This window comes from Bombina bombina, chromosome 6, assembly GCF_027579735.1.
Source record: "Bombina bombina isolate aBomBom1 chromosome 6, aBomBom1.pri, whole genome shotgun sequence".
In the NCBI taxonomy this organism is placed as follows: domain Eukaryota; kingdom Metazoa; phylum Chordata; class Amphibia; order Anura; family Bombinatoridae; genus Bombina; species Bombina bombina.
The window spans coordinates 766,917,323-766,939,551 of record NC_069504.1 but is presented as its reverse complement, the minus strand read 5'-3'; the positions used below and the strand labels follow the sequence as shown (position 1 = coordinate 766,939,551).

Genomic DNA, 22,229 nt, shown 5'->3' with positions numbered 1-22,229 from the left:
TTAAGCTGCTTTTGGGTATTCTAATAGTGTTAGCATATATGCTACAATACCCTATTTCCATCACTATACTATTTGTAAACCACAATGAGTATATCTTTATATTATTGTGTAAATTTTTGATATAACACATTGAGACAGTATCCTAACTCGCAACATTTTGTCTCGTTTGATACCTTTTTAAAGAAACATCAACAGTATAAATTTAGTGTGCACAAAGTCACGATGTTAGATATTTGTTAGTAGTGCACATTAACTCAAAATTGACTCTTCAGTGTCACAAGTTGCAAATCCTAATGGACATTGTACTGTAATTTTTTCTCCACTTTTTAATGTGTTCTTAAAGGGACATGAAACCGAAATTTTTCCTTTCATGATTTAGAAAGAACATACAATTTTAAACAACTTCCTAATTTACTTCTATTATCTAATTTGCTTCATTCTCTTGATATACTTTGCTGAAAAGCATATCTAGATAGGCTCAGTAGCTGCTGATTGGAGGCTGCACATAGATGCCTCATGTGATTGGCTCACCCATGTGTATCACTATTTATTCAACAAAGGATATCTAAAGATTAAAATAAATTAGATAATAGAAGTAAATTAAAATGTTGTTTAAAATTGTAAACTCTACCTGAATCCTGAAAGAAAAAAATTGGGTTTAGTGTCCCTTTAATGATCCATTTTACCTGCTGGAATGTGTTTACCCCCATCTCATTTACCTTTATTTTGTCATTTTAAATAGCTGCTTTTGATTGTACAAACCACCACCTTCACTGAAAAAGATGAATAACATATGTATTATCTGTAGAAAAGCTATGTAAACAGGAGACAATAGCACTAATTAATCCCCCAGTACTAGGAGTAGGAGACAGATTTGTGTATATAAAATAGCTTGTTGTGCCCAGCGATAATTAGCATTAATAATACCTGTTTAGACATAGATAACATTAGCAGGTCTGCTTCATCTGCAGGTTCAGCCCTTTTTTATGGGCATGTCCTTGAGAAGAACAGGTGATGGTTACTAAGCAAAAACACCTATTTCAAATACTAAATTAAACATAAAGAAACAATTCCTCATATATTTAATACTCTGCAGTAGGTTCCACAAGTCATTTGGTGCTCATTAAAGGGAAGTTAAACTAAATTTTGATTCAGGTAGAGCATGTCATTTTAAACAACTTCCCAATTTACTTATTGTTGTATGTTCTCTTGGTAGTCTTTGTTGAAAAGAATACCTAGGTAGGCTCAGGAGCTGTTGATTGGTAGCTGCACATATATGCCTCATGTTATTGGCTCACCCAATGTGATAATTCCCAATAATGCATTGCTGCTTCTTCAACAAAGAATACCAAGAGAATTAAGCAAATTAGATAATAGAGGTACATTTGAAAGTTGTTTAAAAGTGTTCTCTATCTAAATCATGAAAGAAAGAAAAAATGTGGGGTTTTATGTCCTTTTTAAGGGAAATACATTTATAGTGCTGTGTCCCTTTAATGTATTGATTTACATAATAGCAAACAAGACACTCAACACTTTTCCCTTGTTCTCATATGCATTATTTCACTAGCCAGACCCACAAATCACCATTGCTGTGCACGTGAGGTAGAGCTACAATTCTTACAGGGTGTGGTTCTGTGTGTGCCCCCGATAAGAATGGCTTTGAAAAAAAATGTTGATAACAGATTATTCTTCTGGTTCAGTCTGAGCTTAGAAAGGGTTTGTGCATGATTGGTGGAAGCAAGGGGTTAAGAGGCTTGACAAGAAATAGCTGATGATGTGGGTAAAAGGAATAGTAAGGCATTGTAGGAAACCAGGTCTGACAAGGACTCTCCTCTCTTTTTTACAGCTCTGTTTCTCTGCATCAATATGATTCCCGTTGCTGAGTTCAAGCAGTTTACTGAACAAACGCCAGCTTTTAAAATTCTCAAGCCCTGGTGGGATGTCCTGGCTGAATATATCACTGTTGCTATGCTCATGATTGGGGTGTTTGGATGTACGCTTCAGGTAGGTCTATCCTTGCTGCTCTTCTATTTCACAGTTTATAGGTTCTCAAAAAAAAAAATCTAGTTGGAGAAAAAAAATATCTTTGTTAACTTGATTTTAAAGGGACATAATAGTTAAATGACCATTAAATACAGTAGGATGACATAATCAACAAATGGGTAATAAAGAGACAATGTAATAGAACGTAAAGTGATGGTAAATCATAGGGTTTTTGAAACTCTAAGATTTACCAGTGCTACAAATAAAAGGGAACTTTCAGTCATGAAGTATAAAAACTTAATTCTGAAAGTTTCTTTATTTGCATTGAGTTTATACAGAGCACAGCTCCTCCGGCCGCCCACGGCAAAACGCTATTTCCTCAATGAGGTGACATTTTCACCTCTTAGCCAATAGCGTGCTAGCTATCTGGCATAATTCCAATTTGCCCACACATCTAATGGCTATGAGGTGGAAAAATCGCCTCATTGAAAAAATAGCTCTTTGCCTTGGGCGGCCAAAGTCGCTCAGCTCGGCATAAAATCGCTAAAAGTAAAGGAAGGGTTTTTTTTATACTTTATTACATAAAGTCCCCTTTATTTGTAGCACTGGTAAATCCTAGCATTTAAAATTTGTTAGAAATATTTACAATTTATTTGAAAGTCAGATTAAAGTGATGGTAAATCCTAGTGTTTTTTAAAGTTACTTCAATTTTCCTTCTCCCTGCATCAAGTGACAGCCATTGGCCAATCACAAAATGTGTGTGTATATATATATATATATATATATATATATATATATATATATATATATATATATATATATATATATATATATATATATATATATTTGCATATGCTCAGTAAGAGCTTGTTCCTCATTAAGGTTACAGATTACAAGTGGAGCGCTAATTAACTGTGCTAGAAGTTCAGGTTTTTGTGCACGTATTACGAGTTGAAAGTAAACAGTTTTTGCTTCCACGCTAACCCCATGAGCGCCAAAAGCCAAACTTAGAATATGACGTGGGCATTCACGTATTCCCCCATAAGTCAATGGAGCAAAACAAGTGGAAAAAATACCTAACACCCCACTTGCACGCAAACACGATTGCATATTCTTATGTGCACATAACCAACATAAAAATATGATTATTTCACATTCCAGTGTTCTTCACATAAAAGAATATATAATTACAGATGTTTATGTATGTCTATGTTAAGCCCTTTGGCTGCCTTTTTTTCTCTAATACCTGCGCTGTCATATCGTTGCGCCTTTACCTTTTGTGTGCAATATTTTATCTTAATAATTTTAATTAGATGGTATTTTTATGAGGGTAACTTTACTCTGTAATGTATTTTTGATGTGTTTTGTGACACTTTTTAGTTTTGCAAAACAGGTAACCAAAGCTCTGAGGACGCGGTAATCATTCGAGCGTAAATTGTGATTGCACTTACTGCGTTTGTTTTCAACTCGTAATACCAGCGGTAAACCCGACGATTTTAAACACCTACGAAAAAACCCTTATAGCTTTTGCGCAAAGGCTTGCACTCCACTCGTAATCTGGCCCTAAAAGGGACACTCAAGTCAAAATTAAACTTTCATTATTCAGATAGAGCATGCAATTTTAAACAACTTTCCAATTTACTTCCATTAACAAAATGTGCACAGTCTTTTTTATATTTAAACTTTTTGAGTCTAGCTCCTACTGAGCATGTGTAGAATAGATGTGTATGCATTTGTGATTGGCTGATGGCTGTCACATGTTACATGTGTGCATTTGTGATTGGCTGATGACTGTTACATGGTAAATGAGTGGTGGAAATACAAATAACTTTAAAATTGTCAGAAAAAAAATCTACTACTCATTTGAAGTTCAAACTATGCTATTGCATTGTCTTGTTATCTTGCATTTGTTGATTATGCAAATTTACTGTTGACTGCATATGAAAAGATTGTACACATTTTAAAAAGGGAAGTGAATCAGAAAGTTATCTACAATTGTGTGCTCTATCTGAATCGTGAAAGTTTAATTTTGACTTTAGTGTTCATTTAAAACTAAAATGCATATAAGTGCAACAGACATAATAGCACAAAAAATGCTTCTAATGGAAGATATTGTTTTACCAGTGTGTACAAAATTTGGACTATTATGTTCCTTTAAAGATAGAGAAAATCAGAGTTTTCCTATTTTGTCTTTTTCAATTTCTTACAATTATGAAACTAAATGGTAACATAAACAGCCCCTATACCCTTTGCTGCCAAGCCTTTTTTCACATTCCCGTGTCAAGCTAAGTTTCAGCCTTTTTTACTTACATTTAAACAGTGCTGTCCTATTCCAGTGAGTAAACTACACAAGTTATATATTGGAGTTTTTGGGGATTTTTTCAGCAGGCCCAACAGACTCGGAATATACCATTATTGAATTTAAAGAGCCATTATAGTGGTGGGGGGGGGGGGGGGGGATTACATGATCTCATTTGTTGGAACTTGTAACTATTGAGCGTGCAAATATATGTAAGTTGGTTAAACACATATGTAAAGTACAGCCCAGGAGACGCAGAGAACTGCTGGTCCTGAGTGGAAACTGCTGCTGAGCCATTCATTAACAGTGTAACAGTCATAAGCTGACTATACAGACAACATTTTTATATTCATTTATTTTAAAAGAGTTTTTATTGAGCCTATAATGATCCCATCTCTAGCAAATTCCCATGTTGTGCCTTTTTGCTTTGTTTTTTTTTTTTTGTTTGTTTTTTTGTCCCTTTCAAAGGAAGTGTCACCATGCACGCTTGTGGCTACATTACTGGTATTTCCATTAAGGCCTGTGAGTGCCTTCACTATACATCAACAATTGGCTACCTGTTTTGCTGGGGATCCACAATCCTCATTCATGATGAACATGATTTGCCATTCATGCACAGTCTTTGAAAGCCTATATCTCAGCCCCCAAACCACATACAGGAATAAGTAATGTTGTGTGTACGAGGGTGTATGGCCACTTTAAGTGGTTTTGCAGGCTATTTGCAGTTTTCCAGCAATTACCTGCATTTCACAGGGACAAGAGAGACTCCACTTGAAAGAAGGGAATATGTCCTTTCAAATAAGGAGTCTCTCAGGGCCGGATTGGCCTACCAGGATACCAGGAGATTTCCCGGTGGGCTGCAGCAGCTGGGTCTGGAAAGCTACAATTTAAAGGGCTGACTAATGGATGCAACTGGGTTGTAGGGTGCCTATATAACATCAATCTGATATTTTTATTTAATACAAAGTAATATAATTTAATTCTGAAAAAAATATTTTTTGGAAGGAGTGTCACAGTAATCCCCTTTGAGAAAAATGGGACGTGTGCATTCTACCGACTCAACGGAAAATAAGGCTGGTCTTCATATTTTTCCAGGGCTGATTTTTATTCCCAGTCCGGCCCTGGAGTCACTTGTTTGTTTAGCATAAACAAGGGGAGATAGGGACTGTGTAAGAGCTCCCCTTCCTCTTAGGGCAGGGATTGACAAACCCAGGAGCCACTGGCTCCTATAGTTTTACCCCTGGCTCCTAAGTTTTTGGGTTATTCTCCATATATCTATATACAAATACCATTGTCTGGCTCCTAAATATTAAACACATTTGTTGACCTCTACCTTAGGGTAAACCACACCTTCAAGCTTTAGGTTATTGCTGCTTTAAAGGGATATGAAACCCAACATTTTTCTTTAATGATTCAGATAGTGCATGCAAATTTAAACCACTTTCTAATTTACTTCTATTATCAATTTGTATTTGTTCTCTGGGTATCTTTTGTTGAAAAGCAGGGACGTAAGTTTAGGAACTTGCCCTTTTCTGGAGCACTATGTGGTAACAGTTTTGCAAGAATGTTCTCCAATTGCAAGAGCATTAGACGGCAGCACTATTTCCTGCCATGCCCCAGATGCCTACCTAGGTATCTCTTTTTAACAAAGAATATCATGCAAACAAAGAAAATTTGCTAATAGAAGTAAATTGGATTTTTTTTTTAAATTAATTATATGCTCTGTCTAAACTTATAAAACAAATAAAAAAATGTACAAATAGGTGATATTTTGTAAAAGTATATATAGGATGACTTGGTACAGCTAATTTTTATTTATTTTTATATTTTTTGCTGCTCTCTGGAAAATCAGAATTTTGTGTAATTTTAAAATATATTTAACATTTGTATAGGTAGATGTTTTATACCTATTCATTTTCTGCATAAATTACAAGATGGTGCACAGTGCCAAAAATTATATATTTTATTTTTCTGATTTTCAATTATCAATTGTTATTGAAAAATATAGATATAAAATCCTGTTGCTATATGTGAAACAACACATTGTAGATTTGAAACATTTAGGAAATTACGACTCCCGTTCTGCCATTTAGAAGTACGCAAAATAAAAATATATATTTTTTTTAACAATCTCTCTTTTCTTTCCTATGGCATGGAGAGTCCACAACGTCATTCCAATTACTAGTGAGATATTTAACTCCTGGCCAGCAGGAGGAGGCAAAGAGAGCACCCCACCAAAGCTGTTAAGTGTAACTTCCCTTAGCCATAATCCCCAGTCATTCTCTTTGCCTTTGTTAACGAATGATGTGCGAAGTTGGTGTCTGAAGATATTTAATCCTTTTATGGATACTTTTCCATGCAAGAAAGGATTGGGGGTCTAGCTATGTCCACGTCAATCTTTTGAGTAAAAGTAGTGGTGGCTTTTAGCAGTTGCGGCGAGGAAGTCTTTGCTTTACTTCTAACAAGTTTGCTACCCCTTTGCTGAAAGCCAGAGTTGGTTACTCTGTTCTTTCTTTTACTACAGGTCCATGACAGGGAGTGCAGTGCCTGTCACACCTAAGTAGCTGCTATCTGCCCTGCAGCTGGATCCACAGGTAAGTGACCTTTCCTTCTAGGTACTGAAGGACAGCATTTTAGAGGTTAACCTTCAGGTGGATTTTTTTGGGACATAGTTATCCTTTATCTGGTTAAGGGTACATTTTATGGGCATCTTTACTGGCACTTGCAGCTTTACTGGCATTTATCTGTCAAGAGGTTAATGCCTCATGTTAAATTTTATTGTCAATTTTGAGACATATTGCGGCTGAGTAGATATGGGGGCATGACAGTACCTCTGTTTTTACCAGGAACAGGGAATTTGCCGCCTCCATTGCCGGAAATTTTTTATTAAAGAGCCAGACTTTATGGTGTGTGAGGACCGGGTATTAGGGAAATACTTACACTCCTCACACTTTATATTCCCTGGATGGACGTTTTTACGGATGGCTGTGACGTAGTATGTGCTTATTTATTTAAATGGGCACTATATTAATACATGTGGTATGTCAGGTTATATGCCCTCTTTTTCCTCTGCTGATCGTGATCGCGACAGTGAGACCGCTTTGCGGGCTTGGGGGTAGTTGGGCAGATTGACTCTCCATGTGGTTGGAGCCTGTATCTTGTCGGGTGCTTATCTACAGCATCTCACAAAAAAGTGAGTACACCCCTCACATTTTTGTAAATATTTTATAATATCTTTTCATGTGACATCACTGAAGAAATGACATTTTGCTACAATGTAAAGAAGTTAGTGTACAGCCTGTATAACAGTGTAAATTTGTTGTCCCCTCAAAACTCAAAATAACTCGGCGCACAGCCATTAGTGTCTTAACCGTAGGCAACAAAAGTGAGTACATCCCTAAGTGGAAATGTCCAAATTGGGCCCAAAGTGTCTATTTTCTGTGGCCAACATTATTTTCCAGCACTTCCTTAACCCTCTTGGGCATGGAGTTCACCAGAATTTCACAGGTTGCCACTGAACTCCACTTCCACTCCTCCATGACGACATCACAGAGTTGGTGGATGTTGCGCTCCCCCCACCTCTCGTATGAGGATGCCCCACAGATGCTCAATAGGGTTTAGGTCTGGAGACATGCTTGGCCAGTCCATCACCTTTACCCTCAGCTTCTTTAGCAAGGCAGTGTCGTCTTTGTGGTGTGTTTGGGGTTGTTATCATGTTGGAATACTGCCCTGCGGCCCAGTCTCCGAAGGGAGGGGATCATGCTCTGCTTCAGTATGTCACAGTACATCAGTGACGTGCAGTGACGTCAGAGGCTAGTGAGGCACATATATGAACCCAACAGAGGCAGCTTAAATTTATGATTAAATTGGCAGGTTGCAGGTCGAATTAACTGCTAATATTAAATTTGCTTCATTCTTTTGGTATATTTTGTTGAAGGATATGCAGCAATATATATATTTACAGTATATAAACATACACACACAGTGCTATATATTGCAGGATCATAATTGCAGGATACACTCCAGCCATATTTTCATTATAGACATAGGAGTTCTTATCAGGGATTTTTTTTATCAACCATACTAAATGGAAATGTATAGTGATTTTCCCCTTAACCTATGTATTGAGGATTGATCTTATTTGTATTTGTAGAACTGTTAAAATGGAGGGAGAAGTTTTTCTGATCAAATTTGATATTTTTCTATCTGCTTTGGTTAGTGGGGAGACTTTCTTTGCATTCAGCAAAGCCCAAATGCAAGTACATTTGGAATTATTTAAAAACTGGTTATATCTTCATTCCACAACAAACAATAGGAAGTGGACAGAATATCCCAGAGGTTTTAGTTTCCTGTATTTAACCAGGGCTCTGCTTTAGGGGTGCATTCATTTCCACCATAAACCTAATATACAGTATATTACACTTAAAGTTGACCAGTCTCAGGGCATGAAATGCCATATAACTTGTTTTAGAAGCTCCACTTTGCTCATAGATTACTTTGAACTGATACTGAATTCCCCTAGAAAACACAGGACTTGTTTACCAACCAATTCACTGAGCTTAAGTTCAGCATTATTATTTGCAATAATTCCTTTGAAAAATAATTTCTTTAAAAAAATATGTTTTTCTTTTTTTTTAGTTTCCTAAAACATGAATGTAGTACCATATCATAACTATATGACACACAATGCATAGGAATCTGAGAAAGAAAGAAGGAAAGAGAGAGAGAAAGAAAGACAAAGAGAGAAAGAGAAAGAAAGAAGGAGAAAAGGAAATAAGGCAATATTTCCCTTCACCTTCCCCCCTCTAAGTCAGAAGCAGGCCATGGTTGTATAATATCTCCTTCAAACTATGAGAGGAAAGGCTATTACCAGCTAATAACCATCAAAAGCTTTGAGAAACTAACCTGCTGTCAAAAAGGCAGCAAATTTATAATGAAAATAGTACATGCTAAACCTCCACAAACTGAGCTCCCCTTAGCCAGGGAGTTGCCAGTAAGACCTGCATACTTGCATAGGAAAGACAAACTCTGACAAAAGTAGCAATGTTCCTTCAATAGCATAAAGCAAAGTTTGGACACCCCTGGCATAAGCATTAAAAGCAAGTCACTGTTGGGAAAAATGCATTATTGAAGCCAGGATTTCTAACTCACTGGAAATACAATATGCAACTATGCAGTAAATAATGTATATGTAATTGTACTTGGTTTGTAAATTTACTAACACTTATAATATAGTAAATTCCATGGCATTTGTTCAGGCAATATGCTATCTTGGCAATTGGCACATCTGAGTGATATATATTCTGCATGATTCCTATAAACATCCAAAATATCTACATGAACAATGATTAATAAATCTGATTAAGACAGTTTAAGATATCTGGCTGGCCTGCTTTGATATTTCTTATTTTCACCATGCTCTGATTTTAAATGCATGGTTTAAGCTCTAAAATGTGTAATAAGCCTCTTTCTGCTCTGTGTAAATTCTAAAACAATTTCCTTGTGTACTCATATTTAAAAGGGACAATAAGCAATATATCTATATTATTACAGTGCAATAAATAATATATATATGTTGTTTATTGTCTCTTTAAGGAAGGGTAGTGGTACACAAGGAAATATCAGTTTTATATTGCACACAGAGCTGAAAGAGGCTTATTACACATTTTAGAGATAAACCATGCAAAATTAGAGCATGGTGAAAATGAGAAATATCAAAGCTGGCCAGCATAGCATATTAACACACTAGGGGTTAAAACAAAGCAGTGTTGTGCTGTGCTGGGGAACTGTAGTAAAGAGCCTGGTTACAATCCTGCTCAGCCCCCATCGCAGTGCACATGAAAGAAACTCTTAATGTTATGAGCTGACCATACTTTGTGCAGCACCCTTATTGCCCTCACCCCCTAGGTTCAGTGTCAGATTTAAGGCTATAAATTAAGCTGCTGTCCGTTTTCTGCCTTATGTTAGAGGCTGACTGCACTGTGCTCCGGGAGGAAGGGGAGGGGACTGGCTTAAGTGAGAGAAGCTGCAGCTTGCTCAGAATCAGCCCAGTAGTTTAAGAGGAAGCAGTGGCTGGGAACATTATACCCCCAAAAGCTACTATCTGGGGACAAAACCCCCCCAGCAGTGCTCAGCAGTCAGCACTAGTAATAACATTTAAATTAAAACAGATGTAGCACAACCACCTTTTCATGTGAACAAAAAAAATGGAAAAAAAAGCATTTATTTTGTATTTTATTTTTTTTTATATAAAAAAGCATGTAATTCCCACATTGGCCAGGGGAGGCACTGCCTCACCTGCCTCCAATGAATGCCCGTCACTGCAGTACATGTTCCCTCAATGAACTGTAGCTCCTCAGTGCCGGCAGCACTCATGCAGGCCCAGACCATGACACTCCCACCACCATGCTTGACTGTAGGCAAGACACACTTGTCTTTGTACTCCTCACCTGGTTGCAGCCACACACGCTTAACACCATTTGAACCAAATAAGTTTATCTTGGTCTCATCGGACCACAGGACATGGTTCCAGTAATCCATGTCCTTAGTCTGCTTGTCTTCAGCAAACTCTTTGCAGGCTTTCTTGTGCATAATCGACAGCCATGCAGACCAATTTGATGTAGTGTGCGGTGTATGGTCTGAGCACTGACAGGCTGACCCCTCACCCCTTAAACCTCTGCAGCAATGCTGGCAGCACTCATACGTCTATTTCCAAGAGACAACCTTTGGCTATGATGCTGAGCACGTGCACTGTTTGGTCGACTATGGCGAGGCCTGTTCTGAGTGGAACCTGTCCTGTGAAACCGCTGTATGGTCTTGCCCAACGTGCTGCAGCCCAGTTTCAGGGTCTTGGCAATCTTCTTATAGCCTAGGCCATCTTTATGTAGAGCAACAATTCTTTTTTCAGATTCTAAGAGAGTTCTTTGCCATAGCTCGTTTATCATTTTTAGAATGCAGGAATAGGAAGTCTGTAGACAGCAAAATGAAGGGAAGATTAACAGGGGAGCATCCTGATTTTAGAGGTACGTGAATAGAGACCCTGTCAATCTGCAACTATTCACTGCACTCTGGTGTTTTTCACTCTCCTGTAACTCTCTTCTGGTACGTGAATAGAGACCCTGTCAATCTGCAACTATTCACTGCACTCTGGTGTTTTTTACTCTCCTGTAACTCTCTTCTGGTACGTGAATAGCGACCCTGTCAATCTGCAACTATTCACTGCACTCTGGTGTTTTTTACTCTCCTGTAACTCTCTTCTGGTACGTGAATATTTACATAGAGCAAATGATTTTAGTTTGTTAATTTAGTCCTACATCTGTTGTACTGTTATCCAATGTCTTATTTCTAATGTTCATTTAACTGCCATGTGATGTTCAATCCTTATCAATACTTGCTATTATTCTTAAATGTATAGCTGTCTTATTCCATAGTTTTAACTTCCCCCAAATTTTATTGTCTGTTTACTTAACATCTCACCCTGACCAGACCAGAATCTAACTTTCCAATTGGCCTTTCCAATTGTCTTTGATTAGCAATCAACTAAATTTAGTGAACTCGGCTGACTGCCCTCCCTGCATATATTTCACACCAGTCTGGGATGTGCATTGCACTGGGATGTGCATTGCTATAACAACATATGTTCACATTTTCAAAGTGAACATTTTATAAGTGAGGCACTAGCAATAGAATTATACAAGAATTAAGTGAACATTTTATAAGTGAGGCACTAGCAATAGAATTATACAAGAATTAAGTGAACATTTTATAAGTGAGGCACTAGCAATAGAATTATACAAGAATTAAGTGAACATTTTATAAGTGAGGCACTAGCAATAGAATTATACAAGAATTAAGTGAACATTTTATAAGTGAGGCACTAGCAATAGAATTATACAAGAATTGAACAAGGATTGGGCAAGGGGCAAGAAAAAGGCAGGTACTTTTGTAATATTATGTTTGGTATACCTTACTGTTTTCTTATGCAATTGCTACTGTAATACTGTGTCTTATGTGTTTAACTGGTTCCCTCTTTTGTAAAAATGCCTAATATCTTCTTATTCCTTTTTTGCTGCCTTCTGTCTCTATAACAAACTACATTATTCAATTACTCCTTCTCCCTCTCCACCTGCACTATTCATTAGCCCATCTCTCTTAAACTCACCTTACTTTTGTAGTCATGAACTTTACCTATACCTAAACACTCTCTCTCCCCCCTGCACCTTGTCTCAAAAGCAGTCTCACTACTGCAAATCTGTATCTCATCTCATGTCACTCTCCCTCTTGCTTTTACTAACTGCTGGTGACATCTCCCCTAATCCTGGTCCCCAACAACTGCCTAGCGGTGCACATCCATGTATACCATCCCACAGACTCAAAAAACAAAACTCTTACAACCTTATTTCCTCTTGCATCAAAAGCCACTTCCCCTTTCACTTGTGCACTTTGGAACTCTCGCTCTGTTTGCAACAAACTCACTTCTATACATGACCTCTTTATCTCCCACTCCTTCAACCTTCTGGCCCTAACAGAAACTTGGCTCTCTCCCCTAGAGACAGCATCCACTGCTGCTCTGTCACATGGGGGTCTCCACTTCAGCCACACTCCTAGGTCTGGTAATAGACAAGGAGGTGGTGTAGGTTTATTACTTTCCTCTCGTTGCACCTTTCAACAAATACATCCCATCTCTTCCCTCACATTTTCCTCATTTGAAACCCACATGATTCGCTTATTCTCTCCTCTTTCTATACGTGTTGCAGTCATATACCGTCCTCCTGGCTCCTCAACTCAATTTCTAGATCACTTGGCTGCCTGGCTACCTTATTTCCTTTCCTCAGACACCCCTTCCCTCATTCTTGGTGACTTCAACATCCCTCTTGACAATCCCACTGCCTCCTCTGCAAAACAACTTCTGCAGCTCACTTCCTCTTTCGGTTTGTCACAATGGACTGATTCTACCACTCACAAAGATGGTCACTCCCTTGACCTGATCTTTAGCTATCGATGCACCCTCTCAAACTTCACAAACTCCCCCTTTCCTCTTTCTAACCACCATCTCCTTACGTGCAACATATCATCCCTCCCTACAACTCTCCCTCCTTCTGCTCCTCACACCAAACTTCACAGAAGCATTATGTCATTAGATCAACAGCTTTCTAATTCCCTCAAACCTCTCCTCTCATGCTTCTCCTCCTTTTCATGCCCTGACCAATCTATCTGCCACTATAATTCCACCCTTACATCCGTCCTTGACAATCTTGCCCCGCTTACCATAGCTCGGAAATCAAACACTCATCCTCAGCCCTGGCATACTCCTCTGACACGATACCTATGCAGATGTTCCCATACTGCTGAGTGGCACTGGAGAAAATCTAGGAGTTCAGCCGATTTTCAACATTACAAATTTATCTTGAACTCCTACTACTCTGCCCTTAATTTCCATAAGCAACACTACTTCTCTACTCTTATCTCTAATCTTTCTTCAAACCCAAAACGTTTGTTCTCCACTTTCAATACTCTTCTCTGCCCTCCCCCACCTCCTAATACAACTTCTCTGTCAGCTCAAGACTTTACCAACCACTTTGATAACAAAATCGACTCCATCAGAAATTAAATCAGCTCTCAACATAATTCCATTCTCTCACCCCCTCAAATGCTCTCAATCAACCACAACCCACATAACCTTAAACTTAGCTCATTCTCCCTTGTTACTGAGGAAGAAGTTTCGGCACTTATACTGCCCTCTCACCTCACTACCTGTCCCCTTGACCCTATCCCCTAACAGCTACTCCCCTCCCTCTCTGCCACCCTTACCCTATACTCACACACACTTTCAACCTCTCCCTCAGCACTGGTATATTTCCCTCATCGCTGAAACATGCACTGGTCACACCTATCCTCAAAAAACCTTCCCTTGATCCTACCTCCCCATCCAACTACCGCCCTATTTCCCTCCTCCCTCTTACATCAAAGCTTCTCGAAAAACTAGTTTTTGCACGCCTATCCCATTTCCTTACAATAAACTCCCTCCTTGACCCATTGCAATCTGGATTTTGTCCCCATCACTCCACAGAGACAGCAATTGTTAAGGTTACCAACAACCTACTTACAGCAAAATCAAAAGGCCACTTCTCTCTGCTTATCCTCCTTGATCTGTCCGCAGCCTTTGACACTGTTGACCACCCTCTCTTGCTCCAAACCCTCCAATCCTTCGGCATATGTGACACAGCCCTCTCGTGGCTCTCTTCCTACCTGTCAAACCGTACCTTTAGTGTAGCCTTCTCTGGGGCCTCCTCTGCCCCGTCACCACTTTCTGTCGGAGTACCGCAAGGCTTTGTCCTCGGTCCCCTTCTCTTCTCAATCTACACGTCATCACTAGGTTCCCTAAAAAAGTCCCACGGTTTACAATATCATTTGTATGCCGATGACACCCAAATCTACTTCTCTACACCAGACCTTTCTCCTTCCTTGCTAACCTGTGTCACTAAATCTCTCCAAAACTGAGCTCCTTATTTTCCCCCCTTCTTCTAAACTCTCCACCCCCAATCTCTTTATAACTGTCGACAACTCCATTACCCCTACCCCGCATTCCCGATGTCTCGGGGTCACATTTGACTCAGATCTTTCTTTCACTCCTGACATTCAGTCATTGGCTAAAGCCTGCCGCTTCCACCTTAAAAACATCTCTAAAATTCGACACTTCCTTACACAAGACACAACTAAGATTTTAATCCACTCTCTCATTCTCTGCCGCCTCGATTACTGCAACTCTGTCCTCTCTGGTCTCCCCACCTACCGCCTAGCTCCTTTACAATCCATAATGAATGCCTCTGCCAGACTCATCTTCCTTATACGTCGCTCTTCATCTGCTACACCTCTCTGCCAATCTCTTTACTGGCTTCCTCTTGCCTCTAGGATCAAACTCAAAATTCTCATTCTGACATACAAAGCCCTCAACTGCACTGCTCCCCCCTATATCTCAGACCTTGTCTCCAGATACTCTCCCTCCCGTCCCCTTTGCTCTGCTCACGACCTCCTACTCTCCTCCTCTCTTGTCACCTCATCACACTCACGTTTACAGGACTTCTCCAGACTGGCTCCCATCTTGTGGAACTCTCTGCCTCGCTCCACAAGACTCTCTTCTAGTTTTAAAAGCTTCAAGTGCTCCCTAAAGACTCTACTGTTCAGGGATGCATACAACCTACGCTAACCTTTCTTTTTACCAGTTCCTCTCCTCCATTGCTATCCCCTGAACCCCCTTAGCATGTAAGCCTAAGAGTTCAGCTGTTTGTTGATCACCTTCTCAAGAGCTGACTACAACAGTGCAACTCTTGGCAGGGCCCTCTACCCATTTGATCCCTATAATTGTTTTGTTGTACTCCGCCTTTGTTAACAGCGCTGCGGAATCTGTTGGCGCTCTACAAATAACCGATAATAATAATAATGAGGTGCCATGTGGAACTTCCAGTGACCAGTATGAGAGAGTGTGAGAGCTTTAAAACCAAATTTAACACACCTGCTCCCCATTCACACCTGAGACCTTGTAACACTAAAGAGTCACATGGCTGATTGTGCCCAATTTGGACATTTCCACTTAGGGGTGTACTCACTTTTGTTGCCCACGATTTAGACATTAAAGGCTGTGTGTTGAGTTAATTTTGAGGAGACAGAAAATTTACACTGTTATACAGGCTGTACACTCACTACTTTACATTGTAGCAAAGTGTCATTTCTTCAGTGATGTCACATGAAAAGATATAATAAAATATTTACAAAATGTGAGATACTGTATATATCCGCCGTTGTGGGCGGTTCCTTTAGCACCACTATGCTTATTTCTTTAGGATGAGATCAACAGCTGACATTAGAATTTAGAATCTCTTACAGAGATTGTATGGGGGTTTTCTATGTTAGAGCAGTTAGGACTGCGTTTTCCCCTGCCTTTTGTCTTTACATGCGCCTCCGCTGTTTATAGGGATCCGCAGACTACAGATATCTTTGTCTTCACTGTTTGAATGGGGACTGAATCTGTTGTGTTTTTTTACACAGGTACAAACATAAAGGCACGACTTGTATTCAATCAACCCTACTAAACGCAGTGTTAATTATGGCTGTTGTAATTTTGAATACATTTATGACTCCTTTATACTTTTTTTGTTTTTACTTGCTGAGGTGTTTCCCTTAGTATTTACTGCCACCTAGTGGCAGTCCTCTGTAAATACATGCTCATTTTTATATTATCATGTATAAGATGTCTCCCTCATCTGAGGAGTACATGTATTTATATTTTATTTTAAAGGGTTTCTAAACGGATCAATTAATATTTTATCCTTTATGGTGTGCGGGCTAATATAATTTCTCCAACATAGGTGTGTCCGGTCCACGGCGTCATCCTTACTTGTGGGATATTCTCCTCCCCAACAGGAAATGGCAAAGAGCCCAGCAAAGCTGGTCACATGATCCCTCCTAGGCTCCGCCTTCCCCAGTCATTCTCTTTGCCGTTGTACAGGCAACATCTCCACGGAGATGGCTTAGAGTTTTTTAGTGTTTAACTGTAGTTTTTATTATTCAATCAAGAGTTTGTTATTTTAAAATAGTGCTGGTATGTACTATTTACTCTGAAACAGAAAAGAGATGAAGATTTCTGTTTGTAAGAGGAAAATGATTTTAGCAACCGTTACTAAAATCGATGGCTGTTTCCACACAGGACTGTTGAGAGGAATTAACTTCAGTTGGGGGAAACAGGGAGCAGACTTTTGCTGCTTGAGGTATGACACATTTCTAACAAGACGATGTAATGCTGGAAGCTGTCATTTTCCCTATGGGATCCGGTAAGCCATTTTTATTACATGAAGAGAAAAAAGGGCTTCACAAGGGCTTTTAAGACTGTAGACATTTTCTGGGCTAAAACGATTTATATATAAGCATATTTTATACTCCATAGCCTTGAGGAATTATTTTAATCTTGGGAACTATGTAAAATAACCGGCAGGCACTGTATTGGACACCTTATTCTCTAGGGGCTTTCCCTAATCATAGGCAGAGTCTCATTTTCGCGCCTCTATTGCGCACTTGTTTTTGGGAAGCATGACATGCAGATGCATGTGTGAGGAGCTCTGATACATAGAAAAGACTTTCTGAAGGCGTCATTTGGTATCGTATTCCCCTTTGGGCTTGGTTGGGTCTCAGCAAAGCAGATACCAGGGACTGTAAAGGGGTTAAATATAAAAACGGCTCCGGTTCCGTTATTTTAAGGGTTAAAGCTTCCAAATTTGGTGTGCAATACTTTTAAGGCTTTAAGACACTGTGGTGAAATTTTGGTGAATTTTGAACAATTCCTTCATACTTTTTCACATATGCAGTGAGGCCCCTAGTACATCTAGTGCGCCAATACTCCTTACTATGCAACAATTAACGGCTGTAATGGATAATTCTATCAAAAACATTTTAGCCAAAATGCCCACTTATCAGCGAAAGCGCGACTGCTCTGTTTTAGAAAATACTGAAGAGCATGAGGACGCTGATGATATTGGTTCTGAAGTGCCCCTACACCAGTCTGAGGGGGCCAGGGAGGTTTTGTCTGAGGGAGAAATTTCAGATTCAGGGAAAATTTCTCAACAAGCTGAACCTGATGTGATTACATTTAAATTTAAATTGGAACATCTCCGCGCTCTGCTTAAGGAGGTGTTATCTACTCTGGATGATTGTGAGAATTTGGTCATTCCAGAGAAATTATGTAAAATGGACAAGTTCCTAGAGGTCCCGGGGCCCCCCGAAGCTTTTCCTATACCCAAGCGGGTGGCGGACATTGTAAATAAAGAATGGGAAAGGCCCGGTATACCTTTCGTCCCTCCCCCCATATTTAAGAAATTGTTTCCTATGGTCGACCCCAGAAAGGACTTATGGCAGACAGTCCCCAAGGTCGAGGGGGGCGGTTTCTACTCTAAACAAACGCACCACTATACCCATAGAAGATAGTTGTGCTTTCAAAGATCCTATGGATAAAAAATTAGAGGGTTTGCTTAAAAAGATGTTTGTTCAGCAAGGTTACCTTCTACAACCAATTTCATGCATTGTTCCTGTCACTACAGCAGCGTGTTTCTGGTTCGATGAACTAGAAAAGGCGCTCAATAATAATTCTTCTTCTTATGAGGAGATTATGGACAGAATTCATGCTCTCAAATTGGCTAATTCTTTCACCCTAGACGCCACTTTGCAATTGGCTAGGTTAGCGGCGAAAAATTCTGGTTTTGCTATTGTGGCGCGCAGAGCGCTTTGGCTAAAATCTTGGTCAGCGGATGCGTCTTCCAAGAACAAATTGCTTAACATTCCTTTCAAGGGGAAAACGCTGTTTGGCCCTGACTTGAAAGAGATTATCTCTGATATCACTGGGGGCAAGGGCCACGCCCTTCCTCAGGATAGGTCTTTCAAAGCCAAAAATAAACCTAATTTTCGTCCCTTTCGCAGAAACGGACCAGCCCCAAGTGCTACGTCCTCTAAGCAAGAGGGTAATACTTCTCAAGCCAAGCCAGCCTGGAGGCCAATGCAAGGCTGGAACAAAGGAAAGCAGGCCAAGAAACCTGCCACTGCTACCAAGACAGCATGAGATGTTGGCCCCCGATCCGGGACCGGATCTGGTGGGGGGCAGACTCTCTCTCTTCGCTCAGGCTTGGGCAAGAGATGTTCTGGATCCTTGGGCACTAGAAATAGTCTCCCAAGGTTATCTTCTGGAATTCAAGGGACTTCCCCCAAGGGGGAGGTTCCACAGGTCTCAATTGTCTTCAGACCTCATAAAAAAACAGGCATTCTTACATTGTGTAGAAGACCTGTTAAAAATGGGAGTGATTCATCCTGTTCCATTAGGAGAACAAGGGATGGGGTTCTACTCCAATCTGTTCGTAGTTCCCAAAAAAGAGGGAACATTCAGACCAATCTTAGATCTCAAGATCCTAAACAAGTTTCTCAAGGTTCCATCGTTCAAAATGGAAACCATTCGAACAATTCTTCCTTCCATCCAGGAAGGTCAGTTCATGACCACGGTGGATTTTAAGGATGCGTATCTACATATTCCTATCCACAAGGAACATCATCGGTTCCTAAGGTTCGCATTCCTGGACAAGCATTACAAGTTTGTGGCACTTCCGTTCGGATTAGCCACTGCTCCAAGAATTTTCACAAAGGTACTAGGGTCCCTTCTAGCGGTGCTAAGACCAAGGGGCATTGCAGTAGTACCTTACTTGGACGACATTCTGATTCAAGCGTCGTCCCTTCCACAAGCAAAGGCTCACACGGACATTGTCCTGGCCTTTCTCAGATCTCACGGGTGGAAAGTGAACGTAGAAAAAAGTTCGCTATCTCCGTCAACAAGGGTTCCCTTCTTGGGAACAATAATAGTTTCCTTAGAAATGAGGATTTTTCTGACAGAGGCCAGAAAATCAAAACTTCTAAACTCTTGTCAAATACTTCATTCTGTTCCTCTTCCTTCCATAGCGCAGTGCATGGAAGTAATAGGTTTGATGGTAGCGGCAATGGACATAGTTCCTTTTGCGCGAATTCATCTAAGACCATTACAACTGTGCATGCTCAGTCAGTGGAATGGGGACTATACAGACTTGTCTCCGACGATACAAGTAGATCAGAGGACCAGAGATTCACTCCGTTGGTGGCTGTCCCTGGACAACCTGTCACAAGGGATGAGCTTCCGCAGACCAGAGTGGGTCATTGTCACGACCGACGCCAGTCTGGTGGGCTGGGGCGCGGTCTGGGGACCCCTGAAAGCTCAGGGTCTTTGGTCTCGGGAAGAATCTCTTCTCCCGATAAATATTCTGGAACTGAGAGCGATATTCAATGCTCTCAAGGCTTGGCCTCAGCTAGCAAAGGCCAAGTTCATACGGTTTCAATCAGACAACATGACGACTGTTGCGTACATCAACCATCAGGGGGGAACAAGGAGTTCCCTGGCGATGGAAGAAGTGACCAAAATCATTCAATGGGCGGAGACCCACTCCTGCCACTTGTCTGCAATCCACATCCCAGGAGTGGAAAATTGGGAAGCGGATTTTCTGAGTCGTCAGACATTTCATCCGGGGGAGTGGGAACTCCATCCGGAAATCTTTGCCCAAATTACTCAATTGTGGGGCATTCCAGACATGGATCTGATGGCTTCTCGTCAGAACTTCAAGGTTCCTTGCTACGGGTCCAGATCCAGGGATCCCAAGGCGACTCTAGTAGATGCACTAGTAGCACCTTGGACCTTCAAACTAGCTTATGTATTCCCGCCGTTTCCTCTCATCCCCAGGCTGGTAGCCAGGATCAATCAGGAGAGGGCATCGGTGATCTTGATAGCTCCTGCGTGGCCACGCAGGACTTGGTATGCAGACCTGGTGAATATGTCATCGGCTCCACCATGGAAGCTACCTTTGAGACGAGACCTTCTTGTTCAAGGTCCGTTCGAACATCCGAATCTGGTCTCACTCCAACTGACTGCTTGGAGATTGAACGCTTGATCTTATCAAAGCGAGGGTTCTCAGATTCTGTCATTGATACTCTTGTTCAGGCCAGAAAGCCTGTAACTAGAAAAATCTACCACAAAATATGGAAAAAATATATCTGTTGGTGTGAGTCTAAAGGATTCCCTTGGGACAAGGTAAAAATTCCTAAGATTCTATCCTTTCTTCAAGAAGGTTTGGAGAAAGGATTATCTGCAAGTTCTTTGAAGGGACAGATTTCTGCCTTGTCTGTGTTACTTCACAAAAAGCTGGCAGCTGTGCCAGATGTTCAAGCCTTTGTTCAGGCTCTGGTTAGAATCAAGCCTGTTTACAAACATTTGACTCCTCCTTGGAGTCTCAATTTAGTTCTTTCAGTTCTTCAGGGGGTTCCGTTTGAACCCTTACATTCCGTTGATATTAAGTTATTATCTTGGAAAGTTTTGTTTTTGGTTGCAATTTCTTCTGCTAGAAGAGTTTCAGAATTATCTGCTCTGCAGTGTTCTCCTCCTTATCTGGTGTTCCATGCAGATAAGGTGGTTTTACGTACTAAACCTGGTTTTCTTCCGAAAGTTGTTTCTAACAAAAACATTAACCAGGAGATAGTCGTGCCTTCTTTGTGTCCGAATCCAGTTTCAAAGAAGGAACGTTTGTTGCACAATTTGGATGTAGTTCGTGCTCTAAAATTCTATTTAGATGCTACAAAGGATTTTAGACAAACATCTTCTTTGTTTGTTGTTTATTCTGGTAAAAGGAGAGGTCAAAAAGCAACTTCTACCTCTCTCTCTTTTTGGATTAAAAGCATCATCAGATTGGCTTACGAGACTGCCGGACGGCAGCTTCCTGAAAGAATCACAGCTCATTCTACTAGGGCTGTGGCTTCCACATGGGCCTTCAAGAACGAGGCTTCTGTTGATCAGATATGTAAGGCAGCGACTTGGTCTTCACTGCACACTTTTACTAAATTTTACAAATTTGATACTTTTGCTTCTTCTGAGGCTATTTTTGGGAGAAAGGTTTTGCAAGCCGTGGTGCCTTCCATCTAGGTGACCTGATTTGCTCCCTCCCTTCATCCGTGTCCTAAAGCTTTGGTATTGGTTCCCACAAGTAAGGATGACGCCGTGGACCGGACACACCTATGTTGGAGAAAACAGAATTTATGTTTACCTGATAAATTACTTTCTCCAACGGTGTGTCCGGTCCACGGCCCGCCCTGGTTTTTTAATCAGGTCTGATAATTTATTTTCTTTAACTACAGTCACCACGGTATCATATGATTTCTCCTATGCAAATATTCCTCCTTTACGTCGGTCGAATGACTGGGGAAGGCGGAGCCTAGGAGGGATCATGTGACCAGCTTTGCTGGGCTCTTTGCCATTTCCTGTTGGGGAGGAGAATATCCCACAAGTAAGGATGACGCCGTGGACCGGACACACCGTTGGAGAAAGTAATTTATCAGGTAAACA

The 22,229-nt window shown here is 40.4% G+C and overlaps 1 protein-coding gene across 1 annotated transcript in view; it reads left to right on the top strand.

Annotated features, from left to right (window-relative positions):
• Positions 1–22,229, top strand: part of LOC128663633 (volume-regulated anion channel subunit LRRC8E) — an 83,588-nt gene that overhangs the window by 27,743 nt on the left and 33,616 nt on the right. The window contains exon 2 of the mRNA XM_053718054.1: positions 1,847–2,004. Coding sequence (XP_053574029.1) covers positions 1,867–2,004 — 138 coding nt within the window. The 5' untranslated portion in view covers positions 1,847–1,866. The remainder of the gene's footprint in view (positions 1–1,846; positions 2,005–22,229) is intronic.